Source organism: Oreochromis aureus, linkage group 8 (genome assembly GCF_013358895.1).
Source record: "Oreochromis aureus strain Israel breed Guangdong linkage group 8, ZZ_aureus, whole genome shotgun sequence".
NCBI lineage: Eukaryota > Metazoa > Chordata > Actinopteri > Cichliformes > Cichlidae > Oreochromis > Oreochromis aureus.
Window position 1 is genome coordinate 4,520,253 of NC_052949.1, and position 25,761 is coordinate 4,546,013.

General features: G+C 42.3%; 1 protein-coding gene across 1 annotated transcript; it reads right to left on the bottom strand.

Annotated features, from left to right (window-relative positions):
- Nucleotides 1-898: 898 nt before the first annotated feature.
- grb7 (growth factor receptor bound protein 7) lies at nt 899-24,099 on the bottom strand. The gene is made up of 15 exons (XM_031750460.2): nt 23,952-24,099; nt 17,772-17,940; nt 15,834-15,951; nt 10,633-10,789; nt 10,437-10,558; nt 8,129-8,203; nt 7,174-7,311; nt 6,966-7,076; nt 5,648-5,746; nt 5,481-5,564; nt 5,278-5,394; nt 3,215-3,272; nt 3,006-3,093; nt 2,090-2,183; nt 899-2,000 (listed from the first exon to the last, which is right to left on the bottom strand). Exons 2-15 carry the CDS (start codon nt 17,933-17,935, stop codon nt 1,854-1,856), a joined length of 1,572 nt encoding a protein of 523 aa, XP_031606320.1. The 5' UTR covers nt 17,936-17,940; nt 23,952-24,099; the 3' UTR covers nt 899-1,853.
- Between the last annotated feature and the right edge of the window lie 1,662 nt (nt 24,100-25,761).

Sequence of the window (25,761 nt, forward strand, 5' to 3'; positions counted from 1 at the left end):
GGGAGGGGGGATACACCTCCCTGGACCGTCACTTACCCACCGCCAAATGGGTTATGCCGGATGATGTTCGCTACGGTCTCTGCAGACTCTTTCACATCTGTTGCAAATGCTCAGTGTGAATCTGCTGTCTGTGATGAGATCAGGGTGCCAATAAGAGCTGCCAGTTCTGCGTGTTCTCAGGCCGACGCCAACTGAACAGCGGTGTGCTAGCACAGGTCTGACTGAAGGATATCAGGTCTGCGCATCACCTCATGGTGTCTGATAGTTTGGCCAAAGCATGCTGAAGGAGCCCACTGCAGGTCAGGTGCCGGTCATGCCGCTGGGTTGAGGTCACACTGGAGGAGCTGGACTATGTAACCTGAATGGGCTGCAGGTATGATGCAAACCCACCAGCGACAAGGACAAAAACAAAAAAGCTGGAGTCAGGAGGGACAAGGAGCGATCATCGAGCTGTGGTCACCTGTTAAACCATGACCTCTATGGAGGTAGTCTCATTTCCTCTCCAGCACACCTGTAGTCACTTCCACCAAAGGAGCTGAAACAGGCTCGCAGTGGTTTCTGCTCCGAACTGGACAGGCTGGCATCCCTTTACTTAATCTGATCATCACAGCATAACACAAAGTCAGTTACAGTTTGAGCAGTAAAAGAATAATTTTCAATTCAGAATCTTTTTAATATGAAAGTTTATTCAACATATAAAACATCTGAAAACATTCCATGTTAATAAAAGTCACAAACATAATAAAATGAGTGGAAACTAAATTTGTCTTTGAATGTATAATGCCCATGTGTGTATACATGCAAACATTTCAGCAACAAATCTTCATGATAAAATACAAAAATGAAGTGTAGTCAATCACCAAATGTTACCCTTCTCCCCCCTTTTTTGATTTTTTTTAAAAAGCTGGTGCATATTTTCCAAATAAATTCTGAGTAGTGGAAAAAGATTTTGTAATTATTGCATTTTCTCTCCACCTCAGCACCAGCTCTGCTTTTTGGTGTAAAACTACACTTTTTTCATTACACGGAGAAAACTGTCAGAAATCATCGACCTATAAAATAAAGGGTTACGATTGAGTTGATGTATAACTTTGACCGCTTCTCTTCGGCAGTTAGCTTTTTACTCTCGTAAAACCAAAACAAGACAGATTCCCCTTCACCATCATTGTGCAAATACAGCAGTGAAATAGCTTTTACTGTTACACGAATTAAAGCTGGTTCTGTTTAAAATACGAGGCACAAATACAAGTACAAAAAAAACAGCAGTCAGGAGAGTGAGAATTTACATGCTACATGATTGCGACCAGGTGCATTTTATGGTTAAGTGTTCTCTCGGTAATCCACACATGCCCTCTTCCTACGCTGAGCTGAGAAATCCATGAATTCCTCCTCTGAGCTTTGAGTCAGAGCGCCCTCTGGTGGCCACACTTCTACTGTGCAGGTGAGAATCACACACCACCTCTTCTTGCTGATGCTGCTCATCACAGTGAAAGTCTGACTGGCTCATGGCAGCCGCAGCATGGATCCGAATCAAAGTGCACGTCATCAACATGGTCCCCAAAGCGCTAAAAAGTCTGTCCAACGCGGCTAATTAAGCCGTCTCCGGTGGGGCCGCTGCTCGTTAATTAAAATTAAAAAGCAGCTACAGTCTGGAGCTGCACGATGTGGAGAATAATGTGTTTAAAACTAAAGGGAGGAGGAGCAGAGAGTATGCTTTTCGCCCGTCTTCCCTCGAGTCCTCGTTTCACAGCCTGATAAATTCATCACACTGCAGTGAGAGATTTTCTTTGACAACCTGAGTGGGGAGTTTGGGTGGTGCAGCTGGGCAGAGGTGAGGTGAAGGAGCCGCGGGTTTATAGCGCGACGCAGACGCAGGGGTGTTTGAGGCACACTGGCAGGATGCCCTTGTTGATTTGATGAAACTCGACCAACTGCAGGAGGTCAATGAAGAGCGTGTCGCCGTCGTCCATGGTGTAGTACTTCCTGCCGCCGTTCTCAAACTGCAGACACGAAGATGATCAAAATTAGGGCGCGTCATACACACAGAAGGCTTCTCTTTTTAAGCAGAGACTGAATGAAGGGAACTCACTGGGATCACCAGGTAGTGTTTGGTCTTCAGCTGGTAGCACAGCGACAGGACGAAGCACTGAGCGTGCTGCTGGCTGTCACGAATCAGGAACATCCTGCAAAAAGCAGCTCGAGTTAAAACTCCAGAAAGAAATGCACCACAGACAATCCTGCAGCCTGTGGGGTCACTGGTAGAGCTACACAGAGGACGTGTTTTATGTCAACTTGCCCAGTAAACCCAATTATATGATCTTCAGTACATCACTGAAACTTTCTTCCTCTATTAAACCTGACAGGCTGGATGCTGTATTCAGTATTTGAGTGCACTGCACAAAAGCACCATGAGAGGCGGCCTCTACAGGTCAAAGATTGCAACTGCGAGAAGTGAACTTGGTTCATGTTCAATGTAACTAGAACTACCACTTTCAGCAAATATGGTGAAACATTCATGGGAGCTGAGCTGTAACAAAACATGCTAGCTGCATGTAAGGCTTCCAGTGAGTCATCGAGCACCAATGAGGCTTTGTGGACTACTTGGGAATTGTAAATAAAGACTGTAGCGCTTGACCCAGGAACCCTTTCAGCCCAGTGATGAGCAGATGTCTGCCAGCAGCAGAAAGTGTGAGTGGTTCCCTCTGAGAATAACAGAAGGGAGAAATAAGAGCATCACCATGTTCCCTCTGCGGTTGGGTTGTGGTGGCAGCAGGCTAAGCAGAGTAGTGGGCCTTTCCAGTTCCTTCTAGGTGACCTAACCCAGTCCCAGGCTGGATGAGACCGATAATCTGTCCCCGTCTGTGTGTTTGGCTAACATTAATAGCAGTAGCACAACCTCGCAGTTTTACATTCACATGCTAAATACTCTCCATGTGCAACTACTTGAATACAAACTGATCACTGCACAGGCACACTCGTACAGATGTGATGCCTTGACCACTCACCCGTCCACCAGCCCCTGCTTCTCTATCAGTCTCTGTGCTTCTTTTCTGGAAACGCCACCATGAAACCACGGCTGGGTCTTGTGGATGGCTAAAAAAACCAAAAACAAACCAATAAATCTTGTTGCATTTGTTTCTTTAAAAAAAAAAAAAAAAAAAAAAAAAAAAGAACCCCTGGACTACGACCCACATCTCCACTCATGTGAACTTACAGGAAGGTCTCACAGCAGAGTTCAGGTTAGGCAGACTGCACCTCAGGGCCTCTCGCCTCTGTGGCAGACAAGGAAAAACAAGAGAAACCAGTTAAAACATCAGGCATTTACAGTCACCTCGTCTCCAAAAACCAGCCGGTAATCTCAGGCTGGGTGGTGAGTTAGCTGCAGTCCAAGTTTATCACGTTAAGCTAAGAGCAAATTCCTGAGAACGCCGATCAAACACTGGATGCAAATTTCTTTTGAAGAGAAAATGAATTGAAGGTCTACGTCTGTACTGATATTTGTTGTGAAAAGAATTCATTCCCTTTCAGAGATTTGTATAAATATGCATGTTTTTTTAAATGTGGAAATACAGCCTGCACCGTCTCTGCTTGGATGCCTGACATCTCTCTCTGACAGCAGTGGCTGTCAGGCTTCAGTTGCTGATTTAGTGACTTTTTCCCTCCAAAGAGCGCCTAGTGAAAAATCTATGGACGGTGCAGAGAAGGATTTGCTCTCGTGCCGCAGGCACACCTCGCTCTGACTGCTGTTTACGGCGAGCAGCACCCACTCACTGTGGAATGGGGAAAAAAAATAAGACATCTTGTGGTGTCTAAATTCCTCTGTCAGCAACCAATTTACAGAAAAATAAAGTAAAAGAAACAAAAACAACAACAACAACAACAGTGGCTTTACCCTGCATGTATAGTGACTTTATTAAATGACATTTTAGTTCTATAATCTCACAGCTGTTTGTGAAATGGTCACAATTGTAATCTAATAATTAGATTTTTCCATTAATTTTCCATTGCTCCCATCTCACATGTACCGATTTGCATCCATATACACAAAGTGAATATTTTTCACTTAAATAAATAAAAAAATATATGGTGAAAAAGTCCACATTTGATGCCGGAGGTTTGACGCTGCCATGGATCATTTCACCACTCATGTTTATTTATCAGCCCATTAGTTATTTTAATGGTGTTATTGTCATCTGTTAGGATTAGACAATAAAATCTACTCTGTTAGATTCAACTAGTAAAACTTCTCAGGAAGGCAATAAAAACATTTTACAATTCAAGTTTGAATATAACGGTCTGACATTTTTTCCCTTGGTTGCCACAGCGACGGATGAGCGGTTAAGAGTCTCCACAACATGCAGTTTGTGCTGCAGACATTAACCATCATTTCAAGCATGCTGGGCTGAATGTAAACAAAACAACAAGACAGTTATTGATGTTATTTTTGTGACCATTCATCGTTTGCCATGAGGTCGAGCTGAAACCACATTATGCAAGCATGCTCACCGGTTTCCTTTTAAAGCCTTTACAACAAGTTTGATGGATGCTCAGATTAAAGACCCAAGTTTCACACAGGGATTATCTGGACATACTGAGTGAAACCTGAGCTGTGATTCAACAGCTCAGGTCGCTCTAAGCACATCCCAAATATGGTCATTCCTCCCAGCTGCTGCTCAAACCTTGTGTTTGTGAGGGGAAGTTTACAATTAGAAAAATAAAGTTTGCCGAATTAATCAGCAGTCACCGTTTGCTGTGCAGCAGTGGAAATATTGACAACCATCACTGGAATATTTTACTGCTGGTTACAGGTACTTTGATCTGAGAGCACTAAAATAATTTTGTTTCTATATATAAAATGGTACAAGTGTCCTTTTAAACTTTTTGCTTCAGCGATGTTATTAAAAGCTGTTAAAGCTGCACTTTACACGGGGTCGTAGCATTGCGTATAAAGCTAACAGGGATTTTATGACTCTTCCCATCAGCTCTGTAGTCTCAGCCAACTCGCTGTCGGTGTCACAGACCTGAGCTGTGCTGGATCAGCCTCGCTGCTCTCAGGTAGCCTCTGTCAGCTGCAAACCCATGAGTACAATCACTGGACACTAACCAACCAGGACCAAACTGTACACAACCAACAATAGAAATGAGGTTTGTTTGATTTTGTTCTGTGAAGCACTTTGAACTGTACTAACGTGCTGAAAGGTGCTCCATTAATAGTTTCTGTATGCAGTTTAATTAATGGGGGTCTGGTCCTGCATCAGCACCTCCCTCCATCCTTACCCTCCATGCAAGCCCCTCCTCCCGCTCTGCGCTCTGGGCCTCCATCGGGTTCTGGATGACCCTCCCGCCAGCCTTCCCAGAGAAGTCCATGGCCACCAGGCTATCCTCCGACTTTGACTGCCCACACAGATAAAAGAAGAGTATGAACATGAGGACGATCCAAAGAGGCTCAAACTCTGCTGCATCGTGTGTGAGGAGCTCACTTTGCCATCTGCAAATCTGGATCCTTCCACTTTTTGTGGAGCTGCTTTGGACATCTCATAGTTACGCTGGAGCTGCTTCCCGTACTGACAGCACACGAGACGGTTATAAGTACACATGGATAATAAAATGATAAACAAGGTGTTTCTTGCATAAATATGGACAATACCTTGAACAATCTGAAGGCGGACGTCCAACAAGTTCGTGTCTGCTCGTTCTCAGCACACAGGATCTTCAGGTCCTGAACACGGATGGGATTTTTGGACGGCTGTGCAAACACAAGTGAAAGACAGATTTATTGAAGGCGCACAAATATGGAGGAAACTGCCAAAATTTAAAATAAAAACAGAAATAAATGTCTGAATGTGAGAGACTTGGCTACAGTCACACACAGAGTGGGCAGCAAGTTACTGACACAACTCAGTTCCCCAATCTTTTATTTTGAAAGTTTAACACATCTGCGTGGCAATCAAAAAGATCGCCATTCGATTCAGTGCAGATCCAACAAATCAAAACATGCAGTGCCACCAGCAGCCAAAAGTAGCTGCTATTGGCTGACTGATGATTTGAGCTGCCGTGAGACTCATTGCACGGCCGTCCACTGTGAGATGGAGGACTCCTCTAATCAGAACCTGCAGCCGGAGGAGAGCCAGTGCTCCATTTTTGCAAACTGTAGTCCAAGATGGCGGCGTCCGCGTACATCCAAGTAATAAAAAAAGCTTAGTGACAAGAAAGCCAATATTTGCACCACGTCTCAGTGTCAAACTATATTTAGTATCATTAATAAATTTAGACAATGTAGCTGCTCCACTTGCACACCATGCTGCAGCTTGTATCGATTTTTGGGTGTTATTTAATTTTCCTTTCAGGATATCAGGAACTGGCCTGCTGACCATCTCAGTCCAGCCTCCAGGCCAAGTTTTCCCCATGTGTGTTTTCAATTCAGCGGCTGATCTGGATCGTTTTCACTCCCTGCAGTAAGGAAAACAGGAATGATGCCACATCTCGGTAAAGGAGTTCTGATTTTGTGCGTGCAGGTTCACCGTCATGGGTTCTGAGCCATCATTAATACACCCGTTTCCTTCTTCGTGTGACAAGTGAAAGTGATCTTTATTGACTCAGTGAGCCACAAAGACTACACAGGCAAGAGGAACGCTAAATGGAAGAGGTGACTGAACAAACACGAGATCATCGTACAGAAAAACCCAGGAGGTCAAACCACTCTGTGGGATTTTTCCACTGACCAGGTTGATCACTCGGGACATCTTACATCCAGTCAGCATCTCTGGAGTTCTGTCTGTGGTTTGTCAGATTTCAGCTTTATGCTTCTGTTTATTGAGCTAGGAGGGATGCCTTTATTGTGAAGCATCAGCAGACCTTCATTAACAGATCATGTAGTGGAAAAACACTTGCAGTGTTTTTGCACAGTTGCTTATAGTGGAAAAACCCTGCATGCGTTTACCCTGCCTTGGGGGAAAAAAGCTCACCTTGATGCAGAAGGTGAAGTCTGTCGGCGCTCCGTACAGTTTACGGCTGTTCACCACAGTGTAGACGTTCAGATCGTCCAGATCAGCCACGTACTGCAGGTGACGAGGCTCCTGCACGAAAACACACAGAACCTCGATTTACTCCTCAAACTAGAGGCAACATAGTTACTGCGACTAAAGTCTGTGTGACTGTGCTGGATCTACTGACCTTGGACGAGCCCTTGGTGGAGCTGTAGAGTCCCGAGCGGCGCAGGAAGAAATAAACCTTCTTCCAGGCCTTTCGACTTGGTTCTTTAACATGAAGGAAACCCTGGATCTCCGGACAGGTCCCCGACTTCAGCAGGTTCTGATGAGTAAACACAGCTCATTACTACAGCATTACTGCAGGAACCTCAAATCATATACTTCCATACTTAAAAGCACTTCTGCACTCAGAGACTCCAAGCACTCAGATGGTGTATGCACGAGTAAATTTATTAGTAAATGTGCATTTTTGAAAGCATTTCTCATATTTTGTTTTAAATAGTTTGAAGAGCAAAGTTGAGGTAGATAAAACACATTTGTAGTGTCTTCCTCACAGTGAGGATTACGACTTATTAATCCAGCACAGGTATCAAATCAGAATTTGCCTTTGACTGTCTTCCAGCACCACAGTACTGATATTTCATCGTAACTGGAAAACGCCAGATCAGTGCAGAGATGCAGAGCCCCCAAATGTTTAAACTTTATACAGATTTTCAGAGAGTCCGATTTTTTGCTCCTTCAGAATTAACGAGAAAAAAAAAAAAAAAAAATTTAAAACAAAAAAAAAAAAAAAGTCTTCAAATGTGAATTTCAATGTGACAATTTTTTTGGTTTTTCATGCATCAGTAAGAGTTTTTTTTTTTGTTGTTTTTTAAACCTAATTAAAACAAATGCTGGCTTTTTGCTTTTTAGTAATATCATACATTAATGCTGGACCCTATCATTCTGATTGAACCTTTGTAAATACACTTTTCATTTTACATTGTCGATTATAATCTTAAGATGTTTTGGTTTTGCAGTGTAAACCACTCCGAGCAGCAACATTAAACATCATTAAGCCCTGAGCTGACAGATCTAGCAGTGCTTTCAGCGTTGCTTGCTGCCACTGTGAATGAGCTTCTGATTTCAGGACAGTTTACCTTAATGAGCTCTGATGATGTCATACCCTTGTTGACATCAGCGCTGTCGGAGATCATGGACTCTGGGAAGAAAAGCTGTGAGAAGAAGCAGAGGACTGTCATTAAACCCCTGAGACGATCAGACACTCATTTACATGACAAAGAAGCTTCTTCTCCTCCTGTGACTTCATCATCCAACCAATCAGTGAGCAAGGACCACGACAAACTACAAAGATAAATATACACCACACCTTCCACCAATCATGATCCTTTGTTCAAGACGTGAAAAAAAAAAAAAAAAAAAAAAAAAGTGCAATAAAATAAGTGATCAGAAAAAGCCTGAGGTAAGTTTCCAGTCGTGTGCACAAAGAAATCAAACTGGTGCCAAACTGGCACTTTCGAAAGTGCCCAGAGGGAGACGGCTGCTGCGGTTTTGTTAGCTTAAAACATGCAGGTTTCTGCACGTTCATCAACTTAAATTTAACACTAACGCAGATGGTTAATACCCACTGTGCCCGGAGCGTGAAGGTGTGATGGAAAACCAACGAGGAAACATTAAACTCTTATTATTGGTATTAAAATCACGCTCATATAAAGCAATAACTCCCCTCACAGGACTCGCATAACTGCCATAAAAGAGATAATTACGCATAAACAAAATTAAAACCCACCAAAGAAATTTCATCATCAGATTTGAAAAAAAAAAAAAAAAAATATATATATATCTGACTGTTGAAACCATCCAACAGTCTGCAAACTGAAGCATTTATGTTGTAATGTGACCGAGCAAACACTAAATAAAGAACATTTACTTTGCAGCTTTTGTTTTTCAGTGCTGTAGCCACAAATGTGGCTGGATGGGTAATTCCAGCACCAAAGGAAAGAAAATTACACCCATTGTCTGGCAGGTGCTAACGTGCAGAAATGTTTTACACAATCCCAGAAAGGCAAAGTGTCTGCTGGAATCACTGGACTGTGTTACCTACTAATTTCAGTGCAGCATTGAGTAAATCCAGCATTTATAACGTGGGAAAATCCCCACTAAATGTTCAGCTCAACACTGCACAGGTCCAGATGTGCTGCAGAGGTGGACCAACATCTGACCTGGTCAACACCCGGTGTGCGCTCTCTGCTCAGAAAGACACCAACATAGACAACTACAGCAGCAAAACACATCAATCTACGTCAACTGATGAAAAACGCACTGAAAATAACACGAGGCTAAGAGGGCAAAGAGAAAAGCTAATAACGTTAACATAAATGATTTTAAAAAGGTCACATTATTAAAATCTAAGAACCGTTCAAAGAAATGTCCCCGAGTAAATCCAGGGTTTGAACTTAAAATGCACCTCTGGATCTGTAACTCTACCATGATGAGGTGCAGATGTGACAGAGCTGCAAAAAGAAAACCACCAAAACAAAGACAAAAGCAGAAATTGCAGATATTATAATCTAAAGCAAGAAGAGGAAAACGCAAGACCTTACACTCACAACTACATGCTAAGCATTTAAGGAGGAACTCCAGCCAACTGTACTGTGAAATACGAATTTCAAGCCATGTATATGTAAAATAGGAGCAGTTACACCAATTATTTTGACATGTACTGAAGAGGAGAGGACATGTTTCTGAGTCTGCATCCCTGACAGCTCCTCCCTCTGTGAGAGGACAGTGTGGTCCGGCAGTGCTTTGGCTTTAAGAGATGTGCAGCTGTAGGTTTATCAAAGGAAACCGGCACTCATATTTAACCACATTCAGCTTCAGTGCATGGATGCTAGCGTTAGCCACACCATGCAAACTAATGTGACATAATTTAGCAACATTTAAAATGACGTTACTTTTAGACTTCAGAGAATGCAACATCTAGGCCACATTTTCTTACTTTCACTAACACAATCTTTAACTGTACCTCAAAATTTCTGTTTGCTTTATGCAACTGTGCAAGTTTAAGGCCTAAATGTACGATCTTATTCACTCCTGAGCCTTCTGGAGGCAGTGTGGGCACACATCAGAGAGCCGTGGGACGGGACTGGTTTCAGTGTGTTTCAAGTGTCGTTTCTGTTTAACAGCACAGGTGACAGCGCAGAGTGGATGTAATGAAATATCTGAGGCATTAAGTCAGTGTGTCTGCACCAGCACGCAACCTGTCAATCAAGCCACCATGACGTCAGGCCTTATTAACATCCACTGCACCGACTTGTTTAATAAAGACTGAAAATGCCTCTGCCGAGTCTGCTGTTATGCAAGAAGGGAAAAAGCGTTATTCATTTTAGAGTCCGCTCTTTAGATTTGCATTGTCACTTGGTTTTAAACACACTGCTGGCTGCATACCATTGGCTTCCTGAAGAACTCGTACTTGGCGTAGTTCTTGCAGAACATAAACCTCGTGTCACCCTTCAGAGACCAGGTCGCCTGAACCTCCAACACAACCTCGTGGTCCTCCAGACACCTCTCTGTGGAGACAGGATGAGGTGTGAGAAATTTCAACGTACCGCGGTTAAAAGGTTCGTTCACCGCGTCGTCTTACCCAGACCGAGGGTGGGATGGACTTCGAGGAGGGCCCAGTTTTCCTGGTCGCTGCAGTGAGCCGTCTGCACCAACATGTGGCACACCTCCCTGGCTGTGGCTGCTGGAGAAACCCACACCGACCTGCTGTGGCTGTCCTCTCCATACACCTTAATCGCCTGAACAAGTATTCACATACATCACGTCAATAAAATCACCAAAAACGCCTCATGTTTTATCCAATACTTCACACATAATGAAGTCAGTTGGTGCTAATATTAATCTTTGTCAAAACAAAAGATGAAGTCAATTTGTTTTTGTTTTTAGAATTTCCCAACCTTGCATAACAGAATTGCAGAGACGCAATTTTTTGTTTTCTGCATTTAGATTTTAATTAGCTTCTTAACTTAAAAGAAATAAATTACATTTTAGGATGGCAGCAGTAGGCATTACCTAGGAGAGTCAAGAGAGATGCTGCTGGCAGGCCTGGGCACGCTCTCATTGTGAGCTACTGACAGCCAATAAATCCCCCAAGAGACTTAATTTTATAGTTAAAGTTTCAGAGACAGCTACTTTAAAAAAAGCTGCAACCTAAGTGAAAATTAAAAACTATGAGAAAGTGCACTGCTTACAGACAATCATGAATATTTGAGATAACCTGACAGCTCAGATGGAGCAGAGAAATGCTGCTTTACTGACACACTTAAACTCTGTGCTCACAGCTGAACTGTATGATTCGCAGAAGAGCCTCCGTAGGCGTGAGACCCTGACCCATCCCTGTGTTAATGGTTGTGCTACGCCGCTATCGTTTTCTCTGCACATGTGGCTAAAGCCCATCAGCTCAGGTTCCTCAGCATCCATCCTCGGATGCGTCTTGTAGTGGGATCAGTCTTCGCTCCGATCCTCTACATTCACGTTAAGCCACCTGAACTTAACCGCGATAGGTCACCGAGTTCACGGAGGAGCAGAAGAATGCTCGGCTTTAAGCATTCAGCGTGAGACTCAGCTTTGAGGTTCATATTATCTCCAATTACACACTTGCCGTACCACCTGGTGGCAATTATCACAACCACATCAGGCGATAAATAAACTATAATAACCAGCTGAAAAAAAAAAAAAAAAAAAAAAACAACCCAGTGTTGGATTAGAAATGAGCCAATGAAAACAGCTTTTTAAAAGCAGCATTTAGGATCCTGGAGAGAGTCTGTAGATGCTCTGCTCTTATCTGAGGTTAGACACCATGTGCACAGTGTGACATTAAGCTCACTGCTGGCACCACTGGCTATACCTGTGGGACAAATGTAGTACGAGGTAAAAACAGCATTATCCCAGACACTAACGAGTGCGCTACATGAGTCTTACAGCTGGTTTTGGCACTGTTTCAACATCAGTGCATTCGAGACAAGCAGCCAAGATCCTGCCAACTGTTGTGCAACGTCAGACAGCCACAATGTATTTAATAAGCCTTGACACTTAAATGGAAGGCCCTTTTAATTCTTCCTCATTTTAGTCTGACATGGGCGAGACTTGTTTTATTCTTCATCTTGTTTGCGTCTTAACTTTGAGCGTCTACACCGCAGGCTTCAGACCCAATCCTCTCCCATCTTCATCTGCACGCGCTGAGGTAAACAGACCGATGAAGCAGTCGCGCTGGTGCGCTCCCGAGGTGAACCGACTGCAGGTTATCCACCGGTCAGGATGAGACTGAGCGCGCTGCTGTCTGACACGTTGTCTGGATCTCGCAGCACGCTTTCAAGCAAAAGACAACGAACCTGCCCGACCAGAAACCCCTGAAACCTGCGCCTGTCAATCAATTAAGTCCAGACTGGTTGGGCCAGTGGCTGCGTCAGCCATGATATATAATAGGTACCATCGACCAAGCGGGATTATGGGGAGGAAAATTCTTTTAGCTGAAATCCCCGCAGGTCAGTATCCAGTCAGTCCACTGACTATTCACTCGGGTCATTTGAAAAAGATAAATACATACGTTTCCGTATTTAAGACACAAAGCTCATGATTTTATCTTTTAATCCAAAAGGAACTGGTTTCACTGGTTTACTACAAACACCTTTTACGCTCACACACGTGTGCGCTAATGAAAAGCAAAGAGTGAAGACTATCCTCTATGGTAGTCATTCATAACCTCCAGATCGCCACAGCCCATTTGGAAAGCTGAAAATCTTCTGCAGCCCACACGAAGCTGACTCACGACTCTGCTCACGAGCTTTTGTGTTTTCAGATTCATTTTGATCTCGTTCCTCGTTTGTTTCTTTTCAGGTTAATGCTCCACTTAACGACTTTGTATCCTGCGCTGGTTTAGTTTTTCCTGCTACTGATGGGATCAAAAAAAAAAAAAAAAAAAACGTCAGAATGCATCATTTTTACCAAAATTAAAACTACTTTTTAAATTAGATGTTTGATGGCTCAATGTTATCTGTGCATTTGAGTTGATTATTTTATTTTCAAAATTGCTGGAAACTTAAAATAGTAAATTAAATTAAAAGCTTGTGTAAACATCCTCTGCTTTTCCTGCCAGCATCAGCTTTTTCACCACATGTTTAACCAGCTGCAGGGAGAGAGAAATTTACAGAGGTCCAGCACGGATAAGTCCCGGCTCCGAGCAGGTGTGTTGGAAGGAACAGAGTTCAGGACAGTCAAGTTCTTCCACAGCCAACTGGGAAAAGGATTTATTATTTATAGAATTGCTTTTGGCCCTTTGTGTCTGCATGACTAAACTCCTGTGCACAAATTGTGGCCTCAAAGCTGGAAACACACTCAAACACTCTTTTGCTCAGCTTCTTGATCTGGATGAACTCACCATTCTGTGATTTCACAGATTTAAAGATGGCAGCAAAGATCAGCTTTAGTTTCAGCATTTTATCGCTCTGTGTGTGGAGCTGCTGGTGATGGATGGGAGGAGCTGAAAAGATTGTTTTCTTCACCTTTAAGCTTGTTGAGCAGGTGGTGTGATAAAAGACTTTCACTGGGGTTTTGACTGAAGGATTTGATTGTGATAACGCTAATGAAGCGCAGCTGCTTTCGAACCTGAAAAATAAACTTTTTTCACTCCACCTGGGTTCACCATCCCAGCCATGGCGCCTCTGTGCTGCTGGCCATGTGTAAGAGAAGGCAGGCTGCAGCTTCATCATAAAGCCCATAGGGTGGAATATGTCGTCAGCCCAACCTTTGCAGCTACAGCAGCTCTTCTGGGACGGGTTTCCACAAGGTTTAGGAGTATTTATGGGAATTTCTGACCACTTTTCCAGAAGCACATTTGTGAGGACATTTGGACTTTAAGGCCTGGCTCGCAGTCTCCGTTCTTCCACGTCTTTACGGACCTGCTTTGTGCACTGGTGTGCAGTCACGTTGGAACAGGAAGGGGTTGTCCCCAAACTGTTCCCGCAAAAACCACCTCACACTGAAATCCCCCCTTCCGCCAAACTTTACACCACTGCTCGAGTCCAGCGGCGGCGTGCTTTACGCCACTGGATCCAACTCTTTGCATTAATCTTGGTGATGCAAGTCTTGGTTGCAGCTGCTCGACCATGAAGCTCTCTGTGCGTTGTTCTTGAGCTGATCTGAAGCCCACATGAAGTTTGCAGAACTGTAGCAACTGACTCTACAGTAAGTTGACGACCTCTGCCCACTATGGGCCTCAGCTGACCCCACTCTGTGATTTTACGTGGTCTGCCACTTCCCAATCACTTCCATGTTGATATAACCACGATGTCCTGCTGGGATTCACTGAGCTCCTGAGAGCGACAGTCAGTTCGTAGAAGCAGTCTGCATGCCTGGTGTTTCATTTTATACACCTGTGGTCATGGAAGTGATTGGAGCACCCGAGTTCAATGATTTGGATGGATGAGTGAATACTTTTGGTAACAGTGTCTGACAGAGTCCTCTTCACCGCCCACACGCATGTATGCGCGTGGAATGTTCACGGCATCCAGCATCGCCTTCCTGCTGTGTTCTCCACACGCAGAGTCACACTCTCAGTTTCATTAACCTCAAACGGTTCATGTAATGAGAAAGAAGTCCACTGACTATCGGGAAATTGATTTTGTTGAACCCTGGAAAGACCTGAAGACGTCCTCAGGGGAACAAAAAGTTCAAAGTCACGCCGAGTGCATTTCAGTTCACACAGACGTCACTCAAATCGAGGGTGACAAAAGGTAAGAGCATCGATGTTTTCTGGTGGAATATTTAGAAAAAATGAAATAAATTCAGTCCACAGCTGACATGCTGATGTAACTGCAGACATGTTTACTCTGGCAGTGTTTGTGATTCAAAATAAGTCCATGCAGGCATGGCAACACAGCTCTGCTGTCAGTCACAATCAGACAGGTTAAGACACAGGTAAAGGCTCCGTGTTCTGATAGCACCTGTCAGACCCTGCAGAGCCAAGCAGGTGTGATGGAATTCACACAGTAGAAGCTCTGATTAGTCCAAACAAACACTTCCTACCAGTACAATAAATCCCATGAAGATAAAAGACCTAACCCAACAAAGTGTTGCTTCATACTGTACTTTCTAACTCCTCTAGCCCGACTCTGGCAAGTCTGAAGTGAAACTGAAATTACAACCTAAAGTAGAAGTTGGGGCGACCGTTGCTCAGGGGGTTGGGAAGCGTATCTGCAACCGGAAGGTCGCCGGTTCGATCCCTGGGCTCTCTGTCCTGGTCGTTGTGTCCTTGGGCAAGACACTTAACCCTACCGCCTACTGGTGTTGGCCAGAGGGGCCGATGGCGCGATATGGCAGCCTCGCCTCTGTCAGTCTGCCCCAGGGCAGCTGTGGCTACAACAGTAGCTTGCCTCCACCAGTGTGTGAATGTGAGAGTGAATGAATGAATAATGGCATTGTAAAGCACTTTGGGTGCTTTGAAAAGCGCTATATGAAATCCAATCCATTATTATTATTATTATTATAGAAGAAAACAGGAGGATCCACTGGGGACAGTTTTGAAAGGTGGATTAATGATAATTTGCCTGCAGAATTGCAACACTTTAAAAAAAAAAAAAAAAAGCATGACTGAAAGTCTAAAATGAGGTTTGAATTCAGGGAAACTGAAAATGGGGAATGAAAGGATTAAAAATGCAGCGGTCACTTTAACAAAATATTCAAAATAAAAGGAGACTTTAGAGCTATAAAGAGAATATTTACTACTGGAAACATTTAAAGGGGTACCTTGGATCTCTGAATTAGCTGATTACGAAGGACACTTACATGTTTGTCACTCGACTGTGGTGGAAATGAACTGATCAGCACCGGAGATTTGGAAAGCTCAGGGAACGGGTTTGGTATGGACGGGACGGAGGAAGAGAACGACTCCACGCCCTTCGCCCTGAAACATTCAGAAAGAAAGAACACAACGACATCAAAATGAGGCAAACTCAGAAAAACTGACAAATAAGCTCATTGTGCAGTCAAATGATAAGCCTAGTAATATTCTATATTTATCTTGATGATAAACAAAAAAAGAATCTACTGTAACAAGCATGATGCAGACACAATGAAGCCGATTATATTCATTTCTACTGGGGCTGAGAATTGGGACATAAACGAATCCCAACAACAAGTCGAGTCTCACGTGTTTGAGACGGTCAAAGTTCACGTAACTAACTGCAGCGTGCACGTAAACCCAACAACATGACAGTTCGCCCCCTGCAGGCCTGAACTCATATTGCACGTTGATCAGACATTGATAGGTCAGGTAAACAGTGTCCTGACTCACCTATTCTGCAGGGACGCGGCATAATACGCTTAGCTGCCTGCAGCTATCACACGTGTCAGACGAACTTGACTTTAGGGTTGAAATGTCCTCGGCTACAAGTGAAAATCGAGTGGCATGACATGCTAAATTAGTAAGACTGTTACCAAGACAACATCCATTAGCAACCAGTCATCAGTGTCTGGTGACAAGCGACTCGAGATCCTAGGTGGGTCTCCCTTTAGTCTGAGATTACAGGTGGTTTGCACTACTAAACAGTAGTGAGACTTAGTGAGGTTTAAGCCATGGTAACTTACGCTGCGGCCCTAACCTGCTCCAGAACAGGTTACGTTCCAAATAAAAGATGAGCAAGTATGAAATCCCCATCTCATGACCAATCAGGAAAAATGGCGTCATAGTTCCTGGAAGATTCCTCTAACCCAGATGTGCAGACTAAGAAGATGAAAACTGTTCAAAACCATGATAAACCTAAAACAGGGCGCCTCGGCCTTGCACCTGAATTTCTATAAAACTTGCCAGGTCTAGTCACAGCTCAGCTAAAACTTGTTTGCTGTAAAAATATAAGCAACACATCAATTCAATCGAATATTAAACCATGAATGTAGTCTGGATTTCTTCCCAGGTTTTATGGGAATAATCCCCGTCACCCTATTAAGTCTTTGCTGACACAGCTGGATTTTTTCCTTTAGTTTTAAAGTCACGTAAATATTTATGCGTCACTTTTCCAAGTGCTCGCCTCTCACATAGTGCTGCATTTGCTGTGAGATTTCCAGCTGTATAACATTTTCCTCTTCCTTTGTAAAACATGCACAGTGAAGAGAGGAGGAGACAGGTCAGATAATTTACAGCTCTAACAAACTGAATGAATTCTAGACCCGGAGGGGGGAAAGTGAAAGAGGCAGACAGATGCTGTTACCTAATACTGTTTTAGCTGTTGGGCTGATATCAGTCAGACAGTAATAAAGCTAAATGATTCATAATCATGTGGGGGGGGGGGGGGAGAGACTGCAGCAGAGCCTATATTTTTTCACCCAATGCTGGAAGAAGGAACCAGTCTCCTCTTCCTGGTCTTGCCTAATGTGGAACATCTATTCATTTTACTGTGCTAGCACAGAGGTGATGACATCTCTGCATCATGAAAACGTCGCTCTCTTTGTCTTAGCTCATCCATCAAGCCGAGATAAAGAAATCCAGCAAAGAAAAGAAGTCAAACAGCACCTGTGTGACATCTACCCACTGACAGCTCGCAGTATTTATTGCGTCTTTAAGACTGGGAGGAACAGAAACTCACTTCTTTAAACATCAGATGACTCTTGAGTCACTGACTTGAGTCAACATCCACCTCCTCCTTCATGAGTTTAATGATTCATGTCCATGTTGTGTGTGCGTGTGTATTGAGCAGTCACCATGAGTAATGTGTGTGCTGGTCGTACCTGTTTGAGGTAATCAGGATGGGCTGGGAGCGGCGGATGGATGGCGAGTCAGATACCAGAGGAGCCAGAGTGAGAGTAGAGCTGCCCAACAGCGTCTCGGCCGATTCCTCCTTCGTCTCTGAGCGCTCAAACACTTCTGTCCAGGAACCTGCCACCTCCATCATGTTACCTGAGGGCAAAGGTGAAGGTCAGCCCCCAGTCACAGGCTGCTCGAGAGCTCAGGTTTATTATTATAGCCGATGTCGTCCTTGTTGCAATGAGCTCGCTGGTAAAATCCACATGCAAAATACTGCTGACCTTTACTCAGACAGAGGGAGTGTTCCAAGTACTAAAAGTATAATTAATAAAACTTAATCAGCCAGCTGTACGTCAAAAATGTGAGTGTAAGCATGATGACTGAGAGAACGACATTTCTGTGCTGCATTATTGGAGAGATATTAATAGAAACAGTAAACACTGCCTGCTGATTCCAGATTTTCCATCCATTTATTTTCGACTACCCAAATCAGGGTCACGGTTGGGCTGGAGCCTATCCCAGCTGTCATACGGCATTCACACCTACAGCCAGTTTAGGATTAAACCATCATGGATGTTTTTGGACAAACTTTACATTATTTTGTGTATATCCAGCGTTTTTCATAAGCCATTATTTCAGGATTATGTTCTATATTGATGGTTTAGTCAAAACATATTGACTAGATTACAATTTCAAGCTCATTTTCTGTGGCTTGTGTTACTTATGTTGGCATATTCTAAAAGTGTAAGCCTGTAGGGTAACAATCTTTTGTATCTGCCTCATTTTCATTCATTTCACCAAAACTACTTTCATAAGATTTTCAAAATAAAGGTAGATATTATGCCACTGCCATTCAGAGGTACTAGCTACTTTATTAGGAACACCTGTTCATCTTCTCACTAACACAGACAACAGCGGACGACCTGCCGAAGTTCAAACTGAGCATCAGAACGGGGGAAGAGGAAGGAGAGACGCGATTTAAGGGAAGTGAGTTTGAATGTCGGAGTATTTCAGGAACTGTTGATCAGAGATTTTTCCACATAGCCTTTATAATTTACAGAAAATGATCTGAAAGGGAGAAAACGTTCAGTGAGCGGCAGTTCTCTTGGTTACAGGATCAGTGCTCAGGTAGGCTGTGGGCTTTAAACCACAACAGGAAGGACTGAAGTGTTCTGAGCACCGCCAGTCACCACATCTCAGTGAACACGTCACAGACGAGCAGCAGGGCCAAAACTTATCGCCACACTTCAGTTAAATATAATTTCTTTGTTTTGAATCAAAATCTTCAAATAACATGAAGATCATAAGTGCAGAAAATAATACTGCTTCACTTCCTAATAACAAGTACTGAAGTGTGTATGACTGCACTGAGATATCACTAAATAAAAGCAAAAACCAACCTCACACTTTATCATTTATAATCTCAGGGAATACTTAAGCTTCTCTCTTCTCTTTAATTCATGACAGTAATTTTAGAAAGGAGGTTTTGTTTTTTCCATATGTTGACAAACAACTGCACAGAGGTTTGTTTTTCAGATCTGCTGCTGATCTCCGGAAGCTCTTTCTCACCATGTTTGTGCAAATTGGCGATAAACAAAATACCTTTCATAACATGATATTAATTACACGCATTAGCATACAATACTACTAGAACAACAGCACGGGTGAGTCATGTTTGTCTTTCTGAAAATAAACCTGCGTGGCAGACAGCCAGAGATAAATGTGAACCTGATTTTCCACAAACACCTACTGCTGCTGCGCGCCGTCTGAATGTGAAAACATTTCCTTATAGGTCGCTCAACATTTCCGTAAACACCCACACTATAACAGAGAGCACTGATTTGTTTTGTATCAAATAAAAGAAAGCACAAAGTTTTAGCTTTTTTTTATTAAATCATTTGCATTTTCAGGCCGGGGTCTTTCTGTGTGGAGTTCGCATGTTCTCCTCGTGTCTGCCTGGGTTCTCTCCAGCTTCCTCACACAGTCCAAAGACATGCAGTTACTGGGGATAAGTTAATTGGTAACTCTAAATTGCCCATAGATGTGAATGTGAGTGCAAATGGTTCTCTGTGTGCGTTTTAGCCCTGCAACAGACTGGCGACCTGTCCATGGTGTACCCTGCCTAAGACAGCTGGGATAGGCTCCAGCCCCCCCGCAACCATGAAAAGGATAAGCAGAAGAGAATCGATGGCATTACACATTCTCTAAAATTAAGATCTCTTCTCAAACTTGTGCTGATTGCCGCTAATAATTGAAGTACCTGCTCAAATACTTTAGGATTTTGACAAATACAAATCTCTTAAAAATTATTTTTAATCATTTGAAAGCAAAATCTAGAACAAAAAATACAAGTCAAGCTTATATAAAACAGATTTACAGGTTCATAAAAGCTGGAAATATGGAGCTGGTGCAGGGTTAATACAGTTTTACTATCATTGTATTCATTTTCAGTTCATCGCCAACGCGGGTTTCGGTGTTTTTTAAGTTCCATATTTAGCTGGTGGAGAGGCGTTAGCCGCGCGATAGAAGATATTCATGTCTGTTTAAGATGTCTCAGACATTTGTTTATTCTGAAACACTAAAAACATTTCCTCCACACTTCTTCCAAAGTTTATGTTGAATCATGAGATGCACCATCTACTTTCTGTTGCTCCGTCTAATCTAGTTTATTTTTATTTCAGTGAACCGATCTTTTCCCCTTACATGATAATCTGCCGGAGCACATTCATTCAGATTAGGCAACATTTCATTTTAATGATTCTGCATCAGTTTGCTAACAGGTCCAAAAAAAAAAAAAAAAAACACCCGACCAGAAAATACACCCGTGACGCGTCTCCAAAACACTTTTCCTTGATCATAATGAAAAAAATCGTGAGATCAAGGAAAGGTGAGAAGGATACCTCATGAGGACTTGAGGGAAAAAAAAAAAAAAAAAGAAGAAAAAAAAAAAAGAATCTGTCTGCGCTTGCATGTGGCCGAAGATGTTGCTGACGTCAAACTAAAATCCAGGAGGTGGATCTTCGATACTTTACCCACTGACTTTTCTGAGCCACTGGTGAAAAATACCACGTCACTGCCAGAGCTGTAATTTCAAATAAATAGAAATGAACAGATGATGATCGAGAGCAGCTCCCGCCTTCATTAAAGTTTTCCATGCCTGAAGTTAAATTAATTCATAGAACACTTAAATTCAGGTTAAAACTAATGCACGGTGTTCACAGTTCATCTAGTTTAACAAAGGTTGTTGTTAAAGGTTGAAACCATATCAGGGGGTCATGGCATGAAAGCGAAGAGAAACTAAACAAAACTACAAAAGTGTAAATTAACATTTGCATGATCTGTGTCACTCATCACTGCAAGAAAGCGAACATGTGGATTATTGGATGGCATCACCTCCTTTCCTTGCATGAAGGAGGGTCCACTACATCCTCTGGATGCAACAAAGGAAGCACTGGAGTACCTTACAATTTTATCCCAAAATAAGATTTCACTAAACTTTTTCTCCGCTCAAACTTACTTCCACCTGCACAGCTCTCTCATATACGCCATCTCTGGCTTGAAGCAGCCTACAAGTCTCCACTGCTCTCACTGCGAGGCTCACTGTATTTCAGAGTTTTGCTTCAGGAGATTTCAATCAAACCACCATCAAGTGTACCATCGGCAGTAAACCTGCTCCACCACCTCGCTGCTGTCACTCTGTTTTACACCTGAGATTTGATCAGAATTTTATCACACTCCGTCGTTTATCAGATTTCTCGTCCGATAAAATGATGCCGAGGTGCCAATTCAAGGCCTTCGAAACAAGTTTTTGTTTCCAATATGAAAACTTGACTCATCACTTTTGACACGCATTTCTTTTTATGATTCATATTCAAACAATTAGACATTGTCCTCTCTCAGAAAAGCCCTGAATCTCTGCTCTGTGCAGACACAATGAACCCAGAGCATACTGACTGGGTTTATTGTCTCCTTGTTATTGCCATGCAGATCGCGTAGCAGGTGACGAGCTCTGCTGCCAGTCTACAGGTTTAAAAAAAAAAAAAAAAAAAAAAAAACCACACCCCACAACATCCTTACATCAGAGCCGGGGTATCCGAGCATCGCCTTTATTCTCAACAGCAGCAGCAGATCAATAACACTGCCCTGTTCAAATACAGACACCCAGTGTGCAGCGGTTAGTGGTGCAAAATCTCCCCAGTTTGAAAGAGCCATGTGTGAACAGGTGTACACGCGTGTAAAGAAGAAAAGCACCGGTGGACCACAAAGCAGCTGAATGAAATCTGCAACTTCAAGTCAAGGGCTGCCAACACTATTCATCTGCTTGAAAAATGGTGTATGCATGCGAAAAATCCCCATCACTACAAATAAAGTACCACAAACCCGAGTTTGCACATTAAAATATAGAAGTATTCATTTCAGACTGCAAAAGAAACAAAACCTCACCGAGTCACACCTGATTGACTTCACTGTTAAGAAATGGCCTTCTCACAATACAGCAGAGCAGTTTAATTGTATCAACTGCAGACTGATTACTACTAAAATAACACACAGTTTAAATCTGGCTAATTTTCATCATTAATTCATTTGGCAACAATTTTCTGGGGTCTTTAAAATATCTAACAGATCAAAGTCTCAAACCCCTGAAGTTCATTAGTTTAATATATCTGATATTGTATCGTTCCTTATTAATAAAGGGCAAATCATCCTATTTTATTAGCGAACAAGCGACCCCATTTCCTCATAATCAAATTTACCGCCAACAAATGCTCCACCGAGTGGCAAAATTATTCATTTCACACAGTTTAAGACTTCATTTTTAAGGTTTTTGGCCACATTTACTGCAGCTTCAGATGTGATTGATCATTTATCATGGTCACACATTGCAATATCTCACTTGTAATGATTAAACTTGTGAAAATGACATTTTATTGATGATTTATTAGGAAAAGTAACTCCAACTTCCTTTACAACTACTAAAAGTCGGAATGAATTATAATCCAACAGTACAGTTTACTGTAGGCCAATGATAAGGGTCCTCCTGTAGATGGAGTACCTGAAACGTGCCGACACACGGATGGAAAACACTTATCACTGATTGGCAATGTAGGCGTTTATCCTCTAATACACTATGAAGAAACACGGTTTCATAATTTCCCATTAAAGCTTCTACCTTATGTTAAGAAATGTGACACATTTATCTGTAGGCGTCAGTGAAACTGCCATCAAACGTAACACTTGTGAGGTGCAGATGTAGCGTTAGAACTTAATACTAAAATTAAGAAAAATGTCTTAAACGCGTTTATTTTGTCCAGCTCGTTCAGTTATTTAGTTGAAACCAGGCCAATGATAAAGTCGGCCACGTTCGGCTAAACCCATCCCTGGATGTAATCTTTTATTGGCGAAATCGCAGTGCGCTAAAGTGAAAGAATTAATTTCACAAGTCAAACTTAAACCATTAAAGCTTATCCCGAGCAGTGTTTGAGTCCTCACACAGACTCTTCTCACATCCGTAAATGAAAAGAGAGCCAGCTGTACATACTGGCAGCACCAATGAAGTCCCAAATCACAGCTAACACAGGTGAGGCGTAAGCGACGTCAGAGAACTCCATAGTGAAACTGTGGGATAATCGCCCACGTGCCTTTATATAACATCAGTCCAATTGAACACAGCTGTATTTAATTAGGACAAAAACAGTGATCAATTCGGTCAAGTTCGGTTGACTACACGGGTCATTTTAACATTTTTTTTGAGAAATATTTGTTTGTTAGGTAAATAAACTGATTTCTCAAGTCCACCTTAAAGCCTTAAAGCATGGATTCTGGAATCTTTGAGTTCTCTCGGCACATCGTGCTTCTTATCGCATCTGCAAACAATAAATAACGAGCTGTGCACCCTGAAAGCCCCAATAAAGCCCGAAATCAAGTAGACACAGGTGAGTTCTAGGCACGGCGCCAGAACTCTATAATGAAACCACGAGAAAAATGGTACTCCTGTCTTTACAAAGACCCTGTCTACTTAAACACATACGTAATTAATTTAAATTGAGCCAACGGCTAATTCGGCCGAGTTCGGCTGACTCTTTGACTTAATACAAAGCTTCATACGTGGTACAAAACCAGCCTGCACCTGTTCTGACAACCAGTTACCATCTTTGAAGACTTACCTGTAAACTCCGTCTGTTAAGTTGGCGGGTTTCAGCTTTCAACCATACTGTTAATATCTTACTCTGATGCTGAGCTTCGCGTTTTTCTAACCCACGGCAGCCAAACAGAAAGCCGATAACTGCGTATGTGTGCTAAAGAGGTGAGAGGGGGAGGAGCCAGTGCGTCAGGTGTGCACGGTGGCCCCTCCCTCGCCGAGGCCCTGCTGCCATTTACGGGTTTAAAAAAACAGTTTAAACATGTCTGTACCTTCCGGGTTCATGTACTCTTGTGCCATTTTTATTTCTCCTGGAAAATACCAAGGCACTTACATAAAGCAGAGAGTACAGAATCACACCTGAACACAGAATATTCTGAGCCAGTAAAGCAGGGTGGACTCGGGTAAAGAGAGAGAATTTGGGGAGAAATCTCTTTTGCTGGGTAGTTTTACCCATGATTTATAGATCAAATGGTTATTTTGCATCCAGAGCCTCTTGTTTTAATATAGTTTTACTTATTTCACACTTCTTTTGGGACGTTTCTGTATCTCTGCAGTTTTTTCACATCTAGTTTTACTTCCTTTATGCATCTTTCCATTACTCTGTGTCACTTTGTGGTTATTTGTGCCCCTGTGCATTTCTGTGGTTGTTTTGCATCCCCGTTGTGAGGTTTCATTTTTTTTTATTGTAGTTATTTTGTATCTGTTTTGAGAATTTTCCATCTCTATGTAGATGTTTTGTATCATCTCTGTATTCTTTATCTTTTTGAATCACTTTGCATCAGTTTTGTTATTATTTTCTCTCTTTCTGTCTCATTGTGATACTTTTATCCTTGTGTCACTTTGTGATCATTTGGGCCTTTTTGTCTGCTCTGCCTTACTTTGTGTCTGCTTTTTGCATCTCTCTGCCCATTTTGCATGCAGTTGTGTAACCCAGCTTTTGTTGCTTTGCATTACTTTAGTTATTTTGCATCTTTTTTGGCTCGTTTATATCTCTTTGCAGTTTTTTGTGTCTCTAAGTAGCCCTTTGTAGCACTATGGTTAGCTTGGATAATTTTGTGGTCACTTTTGAGTGTCGTGTTTGCTTTGCATCTGTTTTTCTGTGACTATTTTGCATCTTTTTGCATTAATTGTATGCCAGAAAAGTCCCTTTAACCTTCTTAAAACAGAGGCCCACCTAGAAGAGCAAGAAAACGTTGCCTTCTTTGTCCGCATGGGAACCGGAAATCTTTGCTGGTTTAATATTAAAAGTCACTGATTGGCTGCCTTTACTGTTTAAAAGTTCCATCCAACTTTATCCAGCAGTTATTTTCCTTTAACCCCGTTTACTGCATATTCAAGGCTTTTATATTTTAAAGTAGTATTTTTACTTAAAAAAGTTAAACTTTTTAAAAAATATATATGAATAAATTATCTCACAAATTAGTCAAGAAAATAATAACTGACTAGAAAAAAACAGATTTGTGCAAATTAGTTTTTATTATTTTGACATTTTAACATCTAAAAATTAATCATGAATAAAAATGAACAATCTGGGCTTTTTCTCTGTTTCATATAAACTAATAAAAACTTTGGGGGGAGGGGGGGGGGGGTTTGGTTTGTTTTACCAGACACCAAAATGCTTTTTCTGCCTTACTGATAACTAATTGTCTCGATTTTATAGTTTCATTCTCACTCAGACTGGAACTCTAGTCTGCAGCAGGCCTGTATGTACGTGAGTGTGTATGTTTGTCTCCACCTAGAGGTGAAATCTGGAGGCTGAGCTTTTCTGTTCAAAATTTAACCAGCAGTTTAGTCCTGGTTACATTTTTACAGACTGCTGTCAGAGCAAGAAA